We start from the raw sequence: 22202 nt of genomic DNA, 5'->3' as shown, positions 1-22202 counted from the left end.
AATGTAATATGTACAAATAAAATCTGTCAAGCTTAAAGAAAGCTAACCAAAACAATGTAATAATAATATAAATAGTCCTTAAGAATATTTCACTGCTTGGCAGCTTCATACATTTGTAAAATGAATTTAAGTCATTTTCAACACTCCATTACTCTCTAACCCCCTCCCTCTCCTGCTGGAACCCTTCTCACCTAGACCTCTCCTACTACTTTCATGTCTTCTTGGGTATTACCCACTGAGCTCATGGGTTTTGCCTGAATACAGGTGAGAAGGTATCTACTGAAGCCAGGGCAACTTGACTGGTTACCCATTGAGGAAAATGAACCCTGCCCCAGAAGCCCTTAATCGCCAACAGTCTTTCAGAGAGGGAGGGACTTCATGGGCTCAGACTTGTGGCAGATCTTGTGTGGGTAAGCACAGCTAGAGTGACTTCATGTCATATCTAAAAGACTCATACACTGCCAGGACTGTAATCTTTTTATTTCCATGGCTATGTAATGTAACTTGAAATCAGATATTGTGATACTTGAGGCAGTGTTCTTATTATTCAAGATTAACATAGCTTTATGAGGTCTTTTGAGCTTCCATATATGTTTAAGATTTTTTTCTTGTACTTCTGTGAAGAATTGAGTTGGCATTTTGATTGGGATTTTAATTTACAAACTGTTTTTGATAGAATTGTCATTTTTATAATGATAATCCTACCAAATCCACAAGCACATAAAGTCTTTCCATGTTTAAGTGTCTTCTTCATTGATCTTTTTTCCTTTCTTGATTAAGTTTATGTGGAGATACCTCTTTTCTTGAAGTCTACTGAGAATGGGATAGTTTCTTCAGTTTTGTTCTTAACATGTCTGTCAGTGTATAGAAAGGCTACTCATTTTTGTATATTAATTTCATAACCTACCATTTTGATTAAAACATTTATCAGCTTTAGGATTTACTCATGATACTAGTCTTTAGAGTCTCTCCTGAATAGAATCATAGCATCTGTTGACAGGAATATTTTGACTTCTTCCTTTCCTATTTGGATTTTTAAAATTTCATTCTTTTGTCTTACTGCTCTAGCTCAAACTTCAAACACTACATTGAATAGGAGTGGGGAGAGCAGGCACCCCTGTCTTGTTTCTGATCTTAGTGGAGGTGATTTGAGTTTTTCTGCATTAAGCATGATGCTTCTACAGGTTTTTCATACACACCATTGCCAAGCTGAGATATGTTCTCCCTATACCTAGTTTCTCTAGGTAATTTACCATGAACTGAGGTTGGAGTTTGTCAAGACTCTTTTCTACATCTAAGCTTTATTCATAAATTTCTGAGGTAAATTTCAAATATGTAAAACTTATTAAAGATAATAAACATCTACCTAATTTGAAAACTCTAGTTTGTATGTGCTATGGTTTATGTCAACAAATAATATTTCCCTTCCAAATATTCAATTAGTATCATTCAAATATGTAGAAAAGTAGGTTACCACTCCAATTGAATCTGATAATCTATATGGGAATTTTAAAAACAAAGAGACTTAAACCCTACCTCAGTTTTTTTAAGGAGTGGGACATGGGTATCTAAGCACTTTAAAAATTGGTGGAGAACTTTAATAATGCATTCAGGTTTGAGAGTCACCACAAAGAAGTCCTTGAAATCTATTGAGAAGTCTCTCTGGATACAGTAGTAAATGTGGTCCTTAAAACTTGGAAATTTTTCTGTTATTTATGAGAGTACTCTAATGTGTTTTAATGAAATAGGCCAAATTCAGAAAGACCACCAACATATGATGCCACTCAGACACAAAAATTTTAAAACATTGATCTCAAGAATTATGAAAAATATAATACTGTTGGTCTCTGGGACCCACAGTCACGATTTTGTCCAGCAGATACTGTTAGGCCCAGCATGAGCCTAATTTTCAAAAAGGATGAAGAGAACTCAGGAGACCAGATCTCATCGATACAAAATCACAAGAGATTTATTTTAACCATTGTGCAATGGGGTCACCCCTGCTGGTCAGCAGAGTGGCCCTGGGAGACAAAGACCTTGAGTTTTTAAAAAACAAGGCGTGGGAATTTTGAGGTTGCAGTCTTGGCAATTCAGGATTGGATGAGGAAGCTACAAAGTAAGATAATTGGTTAGTCTTAGGTGCTCAAGCTTGGCCAGTCCTGCCAAGTGTGGATGCAGCTACAATTAAAGGTGGGGGGTGGTTAGCTCATCCTTTAAGAGGTCAGGGTCTACTCAGAAGAAGGATTGAGGCCGTCTGGGTTGGCTGCTAAGAAACACTATCTTGAAGACAAGGGTCTGGTCATTCTTTTTGCTGAGTGAAGGTCATTGCTTGCTCGCTTTTTTATATCTGTCCTCATAGATAGGGTCACATTCCTGCATTCTGGAAAGATACTGAGAGGCTTTAGCTTAACCTGGACCTAAAACAAAACTATAGGCTTTAGAAAACATATAGGTTACAAAGTTAGTTTGATCCTTTCAATACCAAGCAGGTATAAACAATTTGTCCTTAAAATTATATCTATTTCTTTTATAATTCTGGATGCTCACTCTGAGGAATTGAATGTGCTAAGTTTGTGCTACTGTTTAAGATATGCTGGCACCTCTGCATTGTCACTCCACTTCCTCCTTATTTTGTGTATGCTGTGACAAACTATGTGACTTACATGATTTCCTGTAACAAAACTTTTTCTTACTTGAAATGCCCCAAACTCTATAACTTTAATGTTCTCTGCTACTGTAATCAGATTACAAAATACATATGGGACTTGTTTTCTTTTTAACCACTGTCAGGAGGGCTGCAGGATTAATATTTTCTAACCATCTCACCCACACAAGTGTTTTCATGGTGCCAGTTACTACAGAATCAGTTCATTCCTGAGAAATATTTTAGACAAGATTAATCATCTATCAGAGAGAATATAAATGTTACCTCAGAATCCAGCAAGGCTGTGCAGAGACAGTACAATGCTGTAATATTCATGAAGTCATTTAGTAACTCAAAGTGTCTTTCGCACCAATTGTTCTATTTGGGTCTTTGAATACCCAAGGCCAAACCAAAAAAAATGGATAACATATACACACAACATCGAAAAATAGGCTTCAGGTAAGAGATTTTCTTCAAAAGAATCTCTACGGAGAATTGTTGTAAGATACTAAAAATATTTACTATTAATTATCTTCTGATAATTATTATTAGTATCTTACAACAAATGGCGCCTCACGTCGGGCGTCATTTGTTGTAAGTGTTGATTAATATTTGCTACTGGTTTGCTGTTGTTCCTAAACCACTGTATACCCAAATCACCACACAGAGACCATGATTTATTTACTTAACCTAGAACACAATGCTGGGCAATATTTACTCCATCCTAAACCTCCAAGCCCTCATGGTTTCCTAACATTTAGATTTTCCACATTATATTTGCTTTTTGTGAAATATTATGTCCAGTCCATCTCCACGTAGTTCCAAGATCTCTTCTCCAGCTCTCTCTCCTAGCTCTCCTCTCGCCCCTTCTCCTCCCACTCATTTCCTGCCCTCTAGCTCCTCCCCTCTTTCCTGTCCTCTGGCTCCTCCCAGCTCAACATTGTGTCTAGTTGTTTATTTTGGCCTGTTGACACAAGAGTTGAGATAGGATGCTTAGAATGAGTATCACAATGCAATATCCGGATTGAAACCAGATGTGGCGGGGGGTGGAGAAATGAGCATTTGAATGAACAAGGATAAGGTGTACATATTTTAAAAGAATATTATACCAACAGAGAATGAACACTCAGCTGAAAATATTAAAGCTTTTTTTTTAATTAAAAAATGTTGCATAAAATAAAATTTTATTCTATGCTGGGCTAATTACCTGAGAGGTCATTAAAAGTGTGATTTAATATAATCATCTTTTATTATATAGAAATGAAAATAAATGACTATTGCTTTGCAAATGACTATGCATTTCCTTCTGTGTGACACAAGTTTGGTTGTGAAATAATCTTGGATGATGAACATGCTAAAGAGACAAAAAGCAAACGGATACACAATTCTTTGTTTCTCCTTTTCAGCTTCTTTGCATGTAATCTGTGTCCTAGGAAGTGGGTTAGCCAAACTTTAGTGTTACAGTAATATATATATGTGTGTGTGTGTGTGTGTGTATGTGTGTGTATGTTAATTTATAATGTGTATACCCATACATATGTGTATATTCTCTCTTTAAAAACATTTATTCTTATGTTATTTTATGTGGCTAGGTGTCTTGCCTGCATGTATGTCAACACACCACTTGCATGCCTGGGGCCTCCAGAGACTGAAAGAGGTCATTGGATACCCTGAACTGGGGTTACAGGTGGTGGTTGTGAAATACGTGTGGATATTGGGAATCAAACCTGGTCCTCTGGAAGAGCATCCATTTCTCCAGCCATCCCTGTGTGCATGGCATGTTCCCATCATCTCAATCTAAAACAACTTTGTACCATTTTTTTTCTGTGTAGCTGAGATGGATTTTTTTTCTTTTGAGCCTAGTAGCATATTCATTTTGAAATATGGCTTTTGCCAGTTGAGTTTTTCTTATACAAAGTACTCTTCCTTGAGAACAAAGGACAGAAAAAAACCCACAATGTCTAATGTAATTTTGATAAATCCATTTGTGGCATTATGTCCACTGGAGATCTATATGGTTTTATGGACACTATCCCATTGAAGAATATAAGTCTGTAGCAGAAGTAATTAAAAATAAACTGCCTTCCTGTCACTTTTTTATTTGCACTGATATTAATGAGGATGCACAGTGCAGACTTTCATCCCCTCCTTCATTCTTCACCCTCACCCGTCTATGTCCTCTCAGAGCAGAACCTCTTCACTGCCCATCTGTCTTCTCTCTCTTTATAATGAACACCATGTTTTTCTCCTGCTTGAGAGAGTTCTGCTTCCTAGGGTGAGGAGCAGAGAGAAATGGTGGAGGTCGGAGGAGGACAGGCTGCTCCATGGTGGAGGACATGCTGCCCCATGGTGGAGGACAGAGGAGGACAGGCTGCCCCACAGGGTTTATTTCCATTGCTTTTCTATGTCCCAGATCATCACTAAGGGAAGTCAGCTTAATGACCAAAGCAGACACCATGGAAGGAAGCTGGTCAGGCACTCACTCTCTGGCTACGTCTTTTACACAGCACAGACCTACCTGCTGGGCTGAATGCTACCCAGAGTGGTTGTACCCTCTTCAAACATTATTCAAGGCAGTTCCACACAGACATTGTCACAGGACAATCTGTTGGAAAAATTTTCAGTTGTGGTTCTGGCTTCCCAAATAGCTGTAAGTGGTGTGAAGTAGACAATAAAAATTAACTATGACATGGAGGGAATAAACTGGAAGCCATATATTAAAGACTTGTGAGGGAGGGAGATGGGTACCTAGAAAGTGTTCAGAGAGTAACTGTGTAAGACTTAGAGCTCATGAGAGAGGAATGACAATTTAGGGAAACAGTGGTTTGTGTCCTACCATGGCAAAAGTAGAGAAAGGATTAGACACTGAATAAACATCCAGAACACAGGCACACCAAAATTACTTAAGAACATCCTATTTTCTTTAACTTTCTACACCAAATCATATGAGAGAAAAGTCTCTATTTATCGTGGTGATGAAGTACTTCTCTCTCAGCCTCCTTATGTTTCCCCTTTTCTTTTCTAAAACAAAGAACTTTGCTTATAGCTAGGAATGATAAATCTTAAAACAGCACAATTTATTTTCTTCCCAAGGTCCCTGATAAAATATTTATCTAAAAAAAAATCTAAAAGGAAAAAAAGTGAGACACCCAGGCCACCCCTGCCAGCAGTATGGGATGGATGATGCCGTTATGATGATCAAATATACAGAGATGTGGAAAAGGTAGAAAAACAGAGTGGTGCATGCCCCATGGACAGAGCAGAACTGGACAGGTGAGAGAGAGGGCTGAGGTCGACCTCCTGTTATTGTGGGGTCCATAGGGTGGTGTACAATAGCCTGGATTGTATGAAGACACAGGCTGAGTCCTGGAACGTGACACCTGGCTGCTGCAGGATGGAGGCCCAAGACGAAGAAAGGTTCACTTTCTGGATTGGACTTCCTCAAAGGACCACCATGGTCTGTGATGACACCAGAGGCCATGTTCTAGCTGCTGCCCCAGGTCACGATGAAGCCTAACATTCATGCGGACTTTTGCAGTCTGTGAAGCTGTAGGATGGCTTGGTGATGTTCTCAAGCTTTCCTGTGTGGGGTAGCCATCTTGATGTGAGTTGTATGTGTAGCCTGCCTGAGGCCATGATGAGGCCCAAGGCCCATGCACCTGCTGAGGGCCATGAGTGGGTTGGGAGTCCAGACATGGACAGAGGCTGTGTTGATATATGTATACCCTGTCACCACTAAAGTCAATACTGACATCTGTGGTCTAGGCCTGAAGCCATGTTGATGTCTGAAGGCCATACTCAGCAGCCAACCCTCAGTGGTGAGATCCTGCAAAGGTCCAGGCTGATCAACTCAACTACCACCCAGGCCCAGATCCAGGCCTTTGAGTTGTCCCACCTTCAACATCTACCCATCTACAAGCTGTTGAAGTGCCTAAAGGGGCACTTCAAAATCCCAGTCCTGCAAAATCCTAGCTCCAGGATCTCCATGACTTGGCAACAGCAGGGTATTTGAAAGGATTGCCATCAAGGGTCCATCAATGATGGTGTAGCAGAAGCTAAGAGGCTTTGAACCAGACCAACAACTCATTGTAATTAACATTTACAAGTAATGCTAGTTGGCAAAAGGGTAGGCTGTGTGACACACTGCAGCTTTCAATGCCACCAAAAGGAACGAATGTGTGATGGAAAGGCAGCAAAGACTAAATGTCTTCAGAAAAATATTAGCAGGGCTCTGAAGACTGTAGGGCACACAAACATATATACTTCTAAAATAAATTCATCAACTAGCTTTAAATATAGGGAAAGAAGAAAACTTTCCCAAATCATTTGATAGTCATAGAATGAGCAACATGAGTTTGTACATTAAGTCTCTGCTTGGCTGCAGGTTTCTCTGCAGTTGCTGGTTTCTTGATGGCTATAGCCCTTTTGCTCCCCAAGGCTCTGCCTGAACTCAACATGAACAACATTCTCCTCCATTGTCAAGACATTTGTTGTTGTTTTTTATAGACAGGCTTTTGTCATTGTCCTTGACAGCCTAGAGCTTACTATGTAGACAATGCTGGCCTCGGTCTTGCAGTGACCCGACAGTTCCTGCCTCCCAGGTATTACCATGCCCACCCTTCTCACTGTCTTGCCTACCGACAGTTTTCACCTCATATGGACTATGGTGATTTCTTGTCTCATGAAGAATGATGTTTTGGCATGTGGTCTTTGCATTTGGGTTTACTTTCAGTATGATTCTTGTTCTTTTTCAGTGAGTTCTTCAGGACTCTGCAATGAGTGTTCTTGTGTGGCGTTGAGGGTACTCTTTGTTTCAAAACTCAGTTCAAGTCTGTATTGAACATGGTGAGCATGAGAAGGTTTTTTTTCACCACTGTTCTTCACCAAATGTTAAACAAATCAATTAATTCATTGCAAGAACTTTCAGTCCTAATTCAGAGCTGTTCCAGTGCCCACTGTGAACAAGTTCAAACCACTGTGTATTTACATGAAGCACAGAAGTTCCAGTTATGTTCCCTAAGACCTAATGGTTCTATTGCTTTAATTGGAGGTCATACATGGTCCCCTGAGCTGGAGAGGAAGCGGATTCTTTATTCTGTCCTTGACAGATCTCATTCATTGGAAGGCACAGGCATTTTTGACATGATCAAAGACCTTACGTTTCTTTCATTTTTATATTTTATTCATCTATCTATCTATCTATCTATCTATCTATCTATCTATCTAGTATCTTCTTGGATGTGTACCTGCTCATGTGTGTGTATGCATATGGGGTACCCATGCCCGGACCTGTAGAGGCCAAAATTTGACATAGGAATTATCTTCTTCAATTTCTCTCTACTATATGTATGTATGTATGTATATAAGTAGATTCATATATATATGTATATTCTATATATCTGTATGTATCTATGTATGTACATACTTATGTATTTGAGCCATGTTCTTTTCATTGTACCTGAAGCTTGATGTTTTGGCTAGATTTGCTGGCCAGTGAGCTCTGAAGATAAGGCTGTCTCCATTCCCATGCACTGAGGTTACAGAGATAAATGGCTACTTCTGGCTTTTTACATGGGTTTTGGAGACCTCAGTTAAAATTATCTTGCTTGGACAGCAAGTGCTTTATTCACTAAACCATCCCAGTCCCAAAGTCCTGAGTTTCATAAGAAAAGTGGCCTCATTTCTTAAGTGTTTATCTTTATCATGTACCACCAGAGGTGCCATAGGGACTTGCCCAGTACAACGACTTTAAGATTCAAGCATGGACAATATGGTCAGCGCTGACAGGCAGAGAAACTGGCACACGGCTTGGGTTAACAGGTATTAACACTGTTAAATTGTAGTCAATGCAAACATGTGCCATTCTCTACACACATCTCCGGAAGCAAACTGCCAGGTCAGCGAGTCCTACTGTCTGTCCCTTGACACTTGAACCACAACTCTGCCAGGAGACTAAGATTTAGCACTAGTCTGAGAATCTAACTCAACATCAGCATAATGTTCTCTATTGTTTTGTGCAAAATTGATATGCTAGATTCATAATATTTGGTTAAATAGGCGCCTTGAACATAGTAGGGAAAGTGACATTATTGTGAGATGACTTCCCTATTTTGGAAAAATATTTATACTAGTGGGTGAAGCTATCCCACGGCAGGAAGAAGAAAAGGCTACAGCCCTATGGCTCTCACAGGAAAAGCTTAAGTAGCACAATTAAAAACAACAACAACCACAACAAAAAACCAGACCAAGACAATGTGATCTAAATCAATGTGATCAAAACTTATGTAAACTCACAGAGACTGAGTCAACATGAATATGGTCTCCATTGGCCTGCACCAGGGCCTCTGTGCATATAAACTGGCTACAAGTTTACCTCCATCTACACACTATGCGGGGGGCTAACCTGGAATATATAAAACCCTGCTAAACTATGTTTATTTTTATGGACATAATCTCTAAAAACAATGTCTGGTAATGAGTTTATAAAAAGTTCGAACAACAACAACAACAACAACAACAAAAAAACACCCAGAAATGCTGACTTCCTTCATGGTAGAATATTTGGATACTTACTGTATTTTCATGTGCTTCCAAACTACAATAAATGAGCTGACAGAACACATCAGGAGATTGATTGGACAGTCCTCCTGAATATCTAGCCATAGAACTGTTCTAGATCTAAGTGACCTGGCAGCTTGCCATTTCTTCTCACTTGTTAAAACTGTTAACAGTAGTCTTTGGTGAAAAAATGTCTTCAGAAACAGGAGAAACAACCATTAAACAAAGATTTTTGTGTCAGCTTCCATAAAGGAAAAATGAAGAAATGGCTCACCTTGACATACAGTGGCTCTCTAAGATGCTCAACAAGAATGCAAGCCTTTTCTTCCCACACAGGATTAAGGTTCTTGTGTATAATTTTACTTCTAAAAACTTCTTTTCTTCCAATCTTAAACTTCACATATGGATCGCTTGTCCCTGTTGAAGAGATAGGCATGATCCGCATTAGCTGTGTCTGTCTATGGAAGCAAGATAGCCACTCACTGGAACATGGGAAAGAATTAAAGGAACGAGGTAAGATCAAATCATCACCACCATTGTTATTACTTTACCTTCCGAGGAGCATAATCCTGCAAACTTGTCCTGGATTTTTAGGAACACAACTGCTTTCCTAGTGTCAGAACTAATTTACGTTTGACCAGTTTGAGGGCTCTCCTTCCCCTGCGCCCTCATCAGCACGTGATGTTGTTGGTTTTCTTAATGACAGCCATTCTGGCTGCGCTAAGATAGGAGATCTCACCATAGTTTTTAATTTCTGCTTTCCTAACTGCAATGGCTAGGAATGCAGAACAGTTTTTTTCATACATTTACTGTAAAGTTGCCATTGAACCATTGAGAATTTTCTATGCATTTCATTACCCACTTTACTGATTGGGTTGATTTTTGTTTGTTTATGGCATTTGGTTTTTTAGTATATATATATATATATATATATATATATATATATATATATATATATATTGGACACCAAACCCATTAAATATTCAGCTAGCAAATATTTTCCATCTAATGTGAGCTTTTTTTTTTTGAGACCGGGTTTCTCTGTGTAGCCTTGTCTGTCCTAGACTCACTTTGTAGACCAGGCTGGCCTCAAACTCACAGAGATCTGCCAGCCCCAGTCTCCCTGAGTGCCGTGATTAAAGGCATGCAGCACTGTACCTGGCTTAATGTGAGCAATCTACTATCATGCAGTCTTAGTTGTCAATTTTTTGTTTATTTCAGAGCACAGAGGTTCCACAAAAACAAACAAAAAATAAAAGAGAGTGAGATTTAGCCCTTAATACAGAACTATGGGAGACTTATTGAGCATGTTTAAGGCCCTAGGCTCAGTCCCCAATATGAAAAATATTAAATAAACAAAATCTTAAAAATAGTGTTACCATAGGACCCAGGTGCATAATTCCTGGGCACATACCCAAAAGGCTCTAAGTTAACACAGCACAGAGACACCTGTACATCCATGTTTACTGCAGCAATATTTGCAGTAGCCAGTGTATGGAATCAGTGACCCTAAATAGAAGGATATATAAAGATAATGAGGTGTGTATCCAAAATTAAGTATGATTTAACCTTAAAAATAATAAAGTTCTGTTCTTTGAAGGAAACAAGTCCAAATGGAGATCATCAGATTAAATGAAGCAAGCCAGAATCAGAAAAATGAAAATTATGTTTTCTCCCATGTTGTATATAGATGCATCAAATCATTTATCTGAAAACTACATTGAAGCAGAAATGAGGCTGTCCATGTAAAGAAAGTGGTTTGTGGGAGGGCTGAGGGTGGAGAAGGAAGAATTATGAAGAGTGACTATTTTCAGAGTATATGATGCGCTTGATTGAAAATGTCTTTATGAAGCCTATTACTGTGTACAATGAGTATAAATGTCAATATGAATAAAATCAGCATGATTGAATGATGAGTATGTAAGCCTAAGTCTATCTATAAATCAGAGCTTGACTGACATTTATCTTTGTCTCATCTAATGTGCTATGAAAAGAAGGATCAATGATATTGACCAATTTAACTAGTTTTCAGACTCCCACGGTGTCAACATTTCACACGCATCTAAAACCTCAGGGAAGGTGACTCTCAGTGTGGGCTTCCTAGCATCCTTAGCTCAAACAGTCTCACCCCCAGAACTTGCAACTGTGACTACCAGGAAGGCATGGAGGCCTCAGGGCCGGGGAAGAAGTATTAGGGAATGACCTGATTCGGATATAAATTGTCCCCCAGAACTTATGTGTTGAGGGCGTTGTCCCCGGTTAGTGTTTATCACTGGGAGGTGATTGGACCAGGAGAGTCCTACGTCCATAAATAAAATGTAAAAGTGAATGTGTGTGTAGTTTTAAAGACAGTCAGAAATGGCAAGTCAGTGGCCTATTATATGCAATTAGCTGTTTAATTCTAATTGGCTGAGGGTTTTTTTTTTCCTTTTATTCTACGGTGCCCACAGGAGAGAAAGGTCTTTACATACTTACACATATTATATTTCTTATTGGCACATGATTCTGACAATACAATCAATCTAAACTGTTTATACAGTTATTAAAGACTCACAGAGGCTCAGTGTCAAGCAGAACTTAACAAGTGTCTAACAAGCTCCACAATACTTTTCCCTATGTTCGCCTTAATTCTTCCTGGTTGGCCCAAATCAGAGCTTCACTTGGTCTCCATGGACTACATGGCTTAAAGAAAACTAAAGTGTAGCACATCATCTGAGTGCTAAGCGTTATGGCTACAATGCTGGCCTCCTAGTGGCCCCCTCCATGCCCACTCTCAGTGCTGTCTCATTGAAGCAACACGCTAATGCTTAGGCTGCAGTTAAGGACCACTTTTTGTTCTTCTGCCCTCATGTTTTTCTGTGTAGCACATGCTTTTTCTTTTTTTATGATTCCTTGTTTTGAACAATGTGAACTCTTGAACCAGCAACTTTTAGAAGTCACAGATAGGGAAGTTCCAATATTATTATGAGTTAACGAGTATTTACTTCAAATCTAGGTGTAGCATCATTTTAAAAAATTATTTATTCATTTATTTATTTATTCCTGATTTTATCCCCTCCCTCCTCTCCCAGTCCTACCTTCTCTCCCTCTTCCCCATGACCCCTCCCCTAGTCCATCCACCTACCCACCTACCTACCCACCCACCACAGCTCATTAAGTCACATCAGAATTGAAAACCTCCTCCTGCCTTGTGGCCTGGTGAGGCATTCCCACCAGAGGCGGAGTGATCAGAAAACAGGGAACAGAGTCCATGTCAGAGACAGCCTCTGTCGCCTTACTAGGGTACCCACAGGAGCTGCCCATCTGCTACATCTGTGTAGGGGGCCCAGGTACAGTATATGTATGGTCCTTGGTTGATGCTTCAGTGTCTGTAAACCCCTCTGGACCCTTTGGCTCTTTTGCTCTTAAAAATCTTCTACCTCAACATTGTATAAAGATTGTTCCCCAACTGTCTCTTGATACGCCAATAAAGCACCTTACAGCCAATGGCTTATCAGGGGAGAGAATAGGTTTGGACTTCCTGCCAGCCAGGGGGCCGGGGTGGGGGAAGAGTTTGCAAAGGAAGTAAGGGATTCAGCTACCAGTGGAGGTTTAGGTGACATCAAAGAGAGTGCTGGAATAGGAAAGTTACAAAGTGCAAGTATTTTTGGGATGTATTCTGGGAGGAAATCAAAGTAGCTTAGAGGGTTAAGAATAGAGTCATAACTGCTCCGCATTATTATTGTATTAAAATCTTATTAGCAAACAAACAAACAGACAGAACTGCATTTGACTTGTACTTCCTTATTTCAGCACTTGGGGCTCTTTCCAAGCTTGTATAGAAGCAAATAGTTTCATTAGCTTTTGTATATCTATATATAATGAATCTAAAATAAAACTTCACTTCATTTTGACAGTTTGATTTTCCTATAGGAGTAAAATCATTTATGAGTGTGAATATTGACTAGTATAGGGTATGACATTAAAATACTTTTAAAAATTTTGTTTTTCAAGACAGGGCTTCTCTGTGTAACCTTGGCTGTCCTGGACTCGCCTTGTAGACCAGGCTGGCCTTGAACTTACAGTGTGACCGAGTGCTGGGATTAAAGGCATGTGCCACCATGCTCAGCTTAAAATACATTCCTTAGGGAAGTCACTGTAACAAAATGTTAAAAGTTAATAATAGTTATTAGTAATATGATGCCTCCTAACTATTTACTGAGGTCCAACAGAGGCACAGGTGCAGTAGTATGTATTTGAAGGACTACTAAAATCCACATACTTGAAAGAAAATTCTGAATTTCATATGGAAAAACAACAGCAACAGCAAAAACAAACAAACAAACAAACAAAAACAACAAGAACAACAACAACAAAAACAACCCAGAATAGCTAAAACAATCGTGTTCAATAAAAGATCTTCTGGAGGTATCTCCATCCCAGATCTCAAGCTGTACTACAGATCAGTAGTAATAAAAACTGCATGGTACTGGCTTAGAAACAGAATGGTGGATCAATGAAATTGAACAGAAGACCTAGAAATAAACCCACACACTTATGGACACCTGATTTTTTATAAAGAAGCCCAAACCATACAATGGAAAAAAAAGACAGCATCTTCAACAAATGGTGCTTATCTAACTGAATGTCTACATGTAGAAAAATGCAAATAGACCCATATTTATCACCTGCACAAAATTAAAGTCCAAGTGGATCAAAGACCTTAACATAAAACCAGATCCGCTAAATCTGTTAGAAAAAAAAGTGGGGACCTGCCTTGACCTCATTGGCACAGGAGACAACTTCCTGAACAGAATACCAACAGCACAGGCTCTAAGATCAACAATTATTAAATGGGACCTCATGAAACTGAAAAGCTTCTATAAAGCAAAGAACACTGTCATCAGAATAAAATGACTGGGAAAAGATCTTCAGCAGCTCTACATCTGACAGGGGTCTAATTTACAGAATATATAAAGAATTGAAGAAGTTAAACACCAACAAACCAAGTAATTCAATTAAAAAATGGGGTAAAGAACTAAACAGAGATTTCTCCACAGAGGAATATCAAATGGCAGAGAAACACTTAAAGAAATGCTCAACATCCTTGGTCATTTGGGAAATGCAAATCAAAACTACCCTGAGATTTCACCTCAAACCCATCAGATTGACTAAGATCAAAAACGCAAATGATGATGCATGCTGGAGAGGTTGTGGAGAAAGGGGAACCCTCCTCCTTTGCTGGTGGGAATGTAACCTTGTACAACCACTTTGGAAATCAACCTGGCACTTTCTCAGACAATTAGAATAGTGCTACCTCAAGATCCAGCTATACCACTCCTAGGCATATACCCAAAAGATGCCCCACCATTCAATAAGGACATTCGTTCAACTATATTCATAGCAGTTTTATTTGTAATAGCCAGAATCTGGAAACAAACTAGATGTCCCTCAATGGAAGAATGTAGTACATTTATACAATGGAATACTACTCAGCAATTGAAAACAAGGAAATCATGAAATTTGCAGGCAAATGGTAGGACCTAGAAAAGATCATCCAGAGTGAGGTAACCCAGAAGCAGAAAGAAACATATGGTATATACTCACTTATAAGTAGATATTAGACCTATAAGATAGGATAAACATACTAAAGTCTATAGCCCTAAAGAAGATAAACAATAAGGAGGACCCTAGGGTAGATATTTAATTCTCATTCTAAAGGGCAAACAGTATAGACATTGGGTAGGAGCAGACAAGGAACAGGACAGGAACCTTCCACAGAGGACCTCTGAAAAACTTTATCCACCAGGGTATTGAAGAAGATACTGAGACTCGTAGCCCAACTTTGGGCAGAGTGCTATAATCCTTATGGAAGAAAAGGGAGATAGAAAGACCTGGAGGGACAGTAACTTCATAAGGAGAACAACAGAGCCAAAAACAAACAAACAAACAAACAAACAAACAAACAAAACCCCAAAAACTAGGCCCAAGGGGGCCTGCGGAGACCAATACTCCAATCAAGGACCATGCATGTAGAGGACCTATATACCCTCTTCAAAGGAAGCCCATAGGCTGCTCAGTTTCTAATTTGGTTCTCTAGCAAGGGGTACATGAGCTGTCTCTGACATGACCTCAGTGGTTGGCTCTTTGATTACCTCCTCCTGTGGGGTGCAGCCTTGCCAGGATACAGAGGAAGATGATGCAGCCAGCCTTGAAGAGACCTGATGGGCTAGCGTCAGACAGAAGGGGAGGAGGTCCTCCCCTATCAGGGGACTAGGGAAAGGGCGTGGGGGAGAAGAGGGAGGGAGGGTGGGACAGGGAGATGAGGGAGGGGGCTGCAGAGGTGCATAAATTATAATAAACAAATACATAAATAAATAAATGGCAATTTTTAGAAAGAAAGCATTTAATTGGAGGCTCCCTTATGGTTTCAGAAGGTGAATCCATGATCTCCATGGGGAGAGAGTGGTAGCAGATAGGCAGGCAGGCATGTCAGTGGATCAGTAGCTAAGAGTTTACATTCTGATCCAAACATTGGAGATAGAGGGAGGAAGAACTGGCCTAGCATGGATTCTTGAAACCTCAAAGCCAACCCTAGTGATACATATTCTCTAACAAGACCATACCTCCTCCAACAATGCCACGCCTTCTGATCCTTCCCCCAAAGTTCCACTAACTAGCAATCAAGCATTCAAATGTGAACCTAGAGTCCATTGTCATTCAAACCATTACACTCTGATATCATTTTTTTTAAGTAACATTTTCTCTTTTCTTTGGAGGTGTTAGTAATCAGTTCCAGTCAGTATAGGAAGGATAAAGAAAAAAAAAAAGACACACTTTATTTCACTATAAACAGTAATCCATAGATTCACAACATGCTTCAAAGGGCAGTTTTGGAAGCCAAAATACAGCCACCAGACATAGCACATGTAACTGGATTACTCTTGCTTCCAAGCCTCCACATCAACAGAACAAGAGAGTATTGTTTAGTATCCTGTGTACCTACATGTCTCTTTCTATATGTACATATTTGTGAATGTAGCTATGTATGTTTCTGTATTAAAGTTATAACATTAAAGTTTTTAACATGAGTTCATGTTAAAAAAAAAATCCACATACTCATTTCCTCAACCATGCCCCAGGGTGTAAGCAAAAGTGTTAAAAGTGAAAACAATGCTGTGTGTGCATGACAGAGATATAGATATTCGTGTGAGAGGAGTTTGTTTATAGTTAAATTCATCTAACTGAGGATATTGTGGCAAAGTTAACCAAAGGATGCTACATTGGAAAAACTTGCACTGCCTGAAAGAGGAGAGAGATTAATGTCTTGAATGCATAGGAATGTTTTTAATTATTATTAGCAATAATAAAAAGACTGGGACTCCTACAGGAAATTAGCTAAGATTTTTAAATAGGTAATTTACAAGGGGGAAAGTCCCTAATAGTCAGACAAGTAAATGAATAAATTAAAACAAAACAAGTAGGAACTGGAAAAATGCCTCGGCTGGTAAGAGCACTGGGTCAGTTCCCTGCATCCATATGGTGGCTCACATCACCTGCAATTCTGGTTTCAGAGGGTCCAAGATTTTCTTCCGGCTTCTCCAGATACCATGCATGCAGGGATGGAGATACCTCCAGATTTTTTTTTTTTTTTTTTTTTTTTTTTTTTATTGTGCAGGATTGTTTTGGCAATTCTGTTTTGTTTGTTTGTTTGTTTTTCTTCCACATGAGGTTGAGAATTGTTCTTTCAAAGTCTGTAAAGAACTTTGTTGGTATTTTGATGGGGATTGCATTGAATCAGCATGTGGCTTTTGGTAAAATTGCCATTTTTACTGTGTTAATCCTACTGATCCATGAGCATGGAATGTTTTTCCATCTTCTGGTAAGTTCCTCAATTTCTTTCTTTAGAGACTTGAAGTTCTCATCATAGCTTCATATTTTGTACCTATATTCTGTCCTTTGTCCCTAGTGCAAGGCAGTAAAAATTTTAACATCCAAACTTCTGTTCTTCAAGTATGTAGTGAAGGGATGGGGAACCAGTGCATCTTTCCAGATTCTTCTGTGGTGGCATCAGCTGTAAGGGGAAGCTCTCAGAGCAGTATGCAGCCTACAGACCTTACACTAAGCCAATGCATCCACTTCATATGCACTGAGTCCTACAACCTTTCAGTTGCTCACGGGCTCAGCTTGTCCTGTTATCTTCTCTGGACCTCCCCAGCCCTCCTCAAAATTGAAACCCTCCATTCTAAGCATCACAGGAACTACTCGTGTTGACATATGAAGGACTTCTAATGGTCTTCATATACTCTCAACTTTCAGCTCCCTTTTGTTCTACAAAGCTTCCCTTGAAGCTTCTGTCTGGGTGGTTTTCCTAAAAAAGCTTTTGCTACATTATACCTCTGATAACCTGTTTACAGAATCCTGCATGCTCACCACCCCCTCCTCTGCCTTCAGGGTGGTCTCACCCTCTCCCTTTCTCCCCCATCTCTCCAATCACTCTTCCCAGTATTCTTCTCTAGACCACACTTCAGAGAGTATTCGCCTCAGGAACTTCATACTTCCTTGCACCCTCCGTCATCCTCCCCATGACTTCAAACCTTACACATGTGATGGTAGCTATCAAATTTATAGGTGGACCCTCTTTTCCTTCTTTCTTTGGCCACCTCTGCCTGCATTGCAAATAGTGAGGCCAATGCCAAATGTCCCAAATTTAGCTCTTAATCCTCTCTTCCAATAATACAAGCTTTCCTACCTTACTCAATGTCTCTACATTCTGGTAATTTTTCTAGTGTAGAATTGAAAACCATTCTCAAATATCCACTTCGTCATCTAGCTCCGCATTCAGTGTCTCCACTTCTGACTCCAGGCAGAACACTGCTAAACCTTATTAATTTTTTTTTTTTGAAATGAGGCCATGATCTTACCTCTTCTTGTCCCTCTCTGGTTAAATAGTCATGAAGGCTTCTCCTACAGTCGCCTCCTAACTGAGCTTCCCATACCTACTGGGATGCTGTTTCTCCTTTACTTGTCTATAGAACAGTCCAGACCGACCTTTAAAACTATGAACTTACTTAATCTTCCAAATTTTGATTAACATGGCTCAATAGCTTTCAATTCTCTTCATGTGGCCGCAACAACACTCTTAAACTACATGGTTTATGAACATTGAAAGTGATCTCATACAGTTCTAAAGAGTACACAAATCTCGTCACCAGTGTCCACGGTGTGGAGGTCTACTCTCTGCTCTACACCTGCATAGACATACGTGGAGGGTGAAGGCATCTTCCCGTGCTTCCTCTAGAAGGGTTCCAATACTACCCACGAGTGCTCCCCTCATCATAATAGCTATCTTTCCACTCTGCTTTCCTACTTATCAGGATCAGCTGTTAACAGCTGAATTTTGAAGGCAGAGGATATTCATGTCGTAGCAAACTTGCATGGAAATCTGTGAAACAGCCTGTAGGAAGCTTCTGCAGAACTTTGGCCTCTAATCGTACTCCAGCTGTCTTATTGCTACAAGTTTTTACTAGCCCGTTATCAGTATTGCTGTTGCTCTTCTGATAGTCCTCACCTTCAGCCCCCATGCAAGAATTACAGGTGCACACCAACATGTATATGCATCTAGTTTTGGTGAACGCCTGACAGCTTATGTCCTTCAAGGCCTGCTCCTTCCTAGCTCCTTTGCTTGACTGATGCTTTCTGATTCTCTAAGTTCATTTACGAAACATATTCCTTGTAGAACGGCAGAGAAACACTTAAAGAAATGCTCAATGTCCTTAGCCATCAGGGAGATGCAAATCAAAACGACCCTGAGATTTCACCTTACATCCATCAGAATGGCTAAGATCAAAAACTCAAGTGGCAACACATGCTGGAAAGGTTGTGGAGAAAGGGGAACCCTCCTCCATTGCTGGTGGGAATGTAAACTTGTACAACCACTTTGGAAATCAATCTGGCACTTTCTCAGACAATTAGGAATACTGCTTCCTCAAGTTCCAGCTATACCACTCCTAGGCATATACCCAAAAGTTGCTCAAGTACACAATAAGGACATTTGTTCAACCATATTCATAGCAGCTTTGTTCATAATAGCCAGAACTTGGAAACAACCCAGATGTCCCTCAACGGAGGAATGGATACAGAAATTGTAGTACATTTACACAGTGGAATACTACTCAGCAATTGAAAACAAGGAAATCATGAAATTTGCAGGCAAATGGTGGGACCTAGAAAAGATCGTCCTGAGTGAGGTATCCCAGAAGCAGAAAGACACACACAATATATATTCACTTATAAGTGGATACTAGACCTATAAGATAGGATAAACATACTAAAATCTGTACACCTAAAGAAGCTAAGGAAGGAGGAGGACCCTGGATAAGATGATCAATCCTCACTCAGAAAGGCAAACGGGACAAACATTGGAAGAGGCAGAAAGTGGGAACAGGACAGGATCCTACCACAGAGGGTCTCTGAAAGACTCTACCTAGCAGTGCATCAAAACAGATGCTTAGTCTCATAACCAAACCTTCAGCAGAGTGCAAGGAATCATACGAAAGAGGGGGAGTTAGTAAGACCTGGGGAGGAAAGGAACTCCACAAGGACCAAATATATCTAGGCACAGGGGTCTTGTCTGAGACTGATTCTCCAATCAAGGACCATGTATGGATATAACCTAGAACCCCTGCTCAGATGTAGCCCATGGCAGCTTAGTATCCAAGTGGGTACCCTAGTAAGGAGAACATGTCGGAGACATCTGACATGAACTCAGTGCTCTCCTTCCCTGTAGGAGGAACAACCCAGCTAGGCCACATAGGAGGACAATGCAGCCAGTCCAGGTGAGACCTGACAAGCTAGGGTCAGATGGAAGGGGAGGAGGACCTCCCCATCAGTGGACTCAGAGAGGGGCAAGGAGGAAATGAGGGAGGGTGGGATTGGGAGGGAATGAGGACCACAGCTGGGATACAAAGTAAAGAAACTGTAATTAATATAAAAAATAAAAATAATTACAAAAAGAAACATGTTCCTTGATTTCCTATCTGAATAAAGTCTCGGTTAATGTGCTAGAGAGGCTACATTTGTATGTCTGCATTTCCAGCTTGAGTATTGGTGACCATGTGCTTTTCAGTCATTGGATAAGTCCCTTTGAGGCTCAGGATTCTGCTTCATGGCAGTGTCTGGGGAAGCACGGATACCTCTAGGTTTATTTTAGCATTTGCTAATACATTTAACCACTTAACAAAACATAAAGTACACCCTACATGTGAAAATGTAATTTATAATGTATAAAATGCAACAGACCACAAAACCATCACCATTACCCTCAAGACCATTGAACTTCCAAAGTGTTCTCCAGTCACGCTTTTATTATTATTTCTGGTAAGAATACATGACATGATCTCTCCTTTCCTTGAAATATTTAAGGGTACAAATCAGCATTTTCTTTAATCTACTGCCGCTATGCTATGTATAATCCAGTGACCGGCACCTTACATTCCCTTGCTAATGACCATTCTATGCTTCTTAGTTATTAATCTTTTAAGGTTCCTACTTGTTTTCAAATCCTTAATCTAGTTGATCATTAAGTGACTGACAATCGTTGATAGTTCAAGACCGTTGGCTGCTTGTGATTTCTATATGCAGAATGGAGAATCTTATTCTCTTCAGTTTAGTTCAGTAAAAGATACATACAGAATGTGCTCACTATCTATGTTTGGAAGTGTTTATAGGAGGCCTAACTCAGCAAAATATTATTAGCAATACCAATAGCTACTAGAGTTTCCAGATGAGCTCTGCAGTCAAGTACACATAGAAAATGCTGCTTTAGAAAAAATAGGAAATGGGGGCAGGGCGGTCTCAGGGACAAGCTGGAGATCTGCAGCAGGCTCCCGGGAGGATATAGGGGTGCTCTAGCTGAGACTCCTACAAGTAGGGGACATGGAAACTGAAGTGGCCACCTCATAGCCAGGCAGGATTTCCAGTGGAGGGAGGGGGACACCAAGCCATCCACAAAACCTTCAACCCAAAATTTACCCTGCCTCCAAGAAATGCAGAATAAAGATGGAGCAGAGATTGAGGAATGTCCAACCTATCCCTGGCCCAACCTGAGAGCCACCCCACAGGAGACAGCCAACCCCTGACACTATTAAGGATACTCTGCTATGCTTGCAGACAGGAGCCTAGCATAACTGCTTCTGACAGGTTCCACTCAGCAGCAAATAGAAAGAGCCAATGCTGAGAGTCACAGCCAAACATTAGGCAGAGCTCGGGGAGCCTTGTGGAAGAGTGGGGGAGGAGGAATAGACGGACCTGGAGGGGACAAGAACTCCACAAAAACCCCAACAAAGTCAACTAACCTAGGCTTATAGGGGCTTACAGAGACTGCAGCACCAACCAAAGCTCATGCATGGACCAAATCTAGGCAGTATGTATGTATGTATGTATGAAACATGTATGTAACTGATGGGCAATTTGATCTTCTTGTGGGTCTGCTAGCAAGTGGAACAGGGGCTATCTCTGACAATGGACTATTGCCTGCTTTTAGGTCACTTGCCTCTAGCTGGCTGCCTTGTGTGGCCTCAGTGGAAAAGGATGTGCTTAGTCCTGCTGCGACTGGATGTGCCAGGGTGGCTTGGCAAGGGGAGGGAACTCCCTTTTCTGAGAAGAGGGGAGGGGGGAAAGAGGGAAAAGGAGAAGGAGGGAAGCTGGTGGGAGGGTGGGACAAGGAGGAGAGGAGGGAGGGGTGTATTGAGAATGTAAAGTACATAAATAAAGAAAAAGAGAAGAAGGAGGAGGAGGAGGAGGAGGGGGAGGGGGAGGGGAGGGGGAGGAGGAGGGGGAGGAGGAGGAGGAGGAGGAGGAGAAGGAGAAGGAGAAGGAGAAGGAGAAGGAGAAGGAGAAGGAGAAGGAGAAGGAGAAGGAGAAGGAGAAGGAGAAGGAGAAGGAGAAGGAAGATTAAATATCCATGTCCAGGTCTGCAAGTCTTGAGCCCCTTGTGGTTTGTGCTGTCAAGAAGGGGAAT

General features: G+C 40.5%; 1 protein-coding gene across 6 annotated transcripts in view; it reads right to left on the bottom strand.

Moving 5' to 3' along the window:
* Mctp1 (multiple C2 and transmembrane domain containing 1) overlaps positions 1 to 22202 on the bottom strand; it is a 564452-nt gene that overhangs the window by 253502 nt on the left and 288748 nt on the right. For all 6 annotated transcript variants that reach the window (XM_060383587.1, XM_060383590.1, XM_060383588.1 and 3 more), the window contains exon 3: positions 9477 to 9619. In XM_060383587.1, the coding sequence (XP_060239570.1) occupies positions 9477 to 9619 (143 nt within the window). The remainder of the gene's footprint in view (positions 1 to 9476; positions 9620 to 22202) is intronic.

This window comes from Meriones unguiculatus, chromosome 5 (genome assembly GCF_030254825.1).
Source record: "Meriones unguiculatus strain TT.TT164.6M chromosome 5, Bangor_MerUng_6.1, whole genome shotgun sequence".
NCBI classification, from domain to species: domain Eukaryota; kingdom Metazoa; phylum Chordata; class Mammalia; order Rodentia; family Muridae; genus Meriones; species Meriones unguiculatus.
This window is presented reverse-complemented; position numbering and strand designations above follow the sequence as displayed.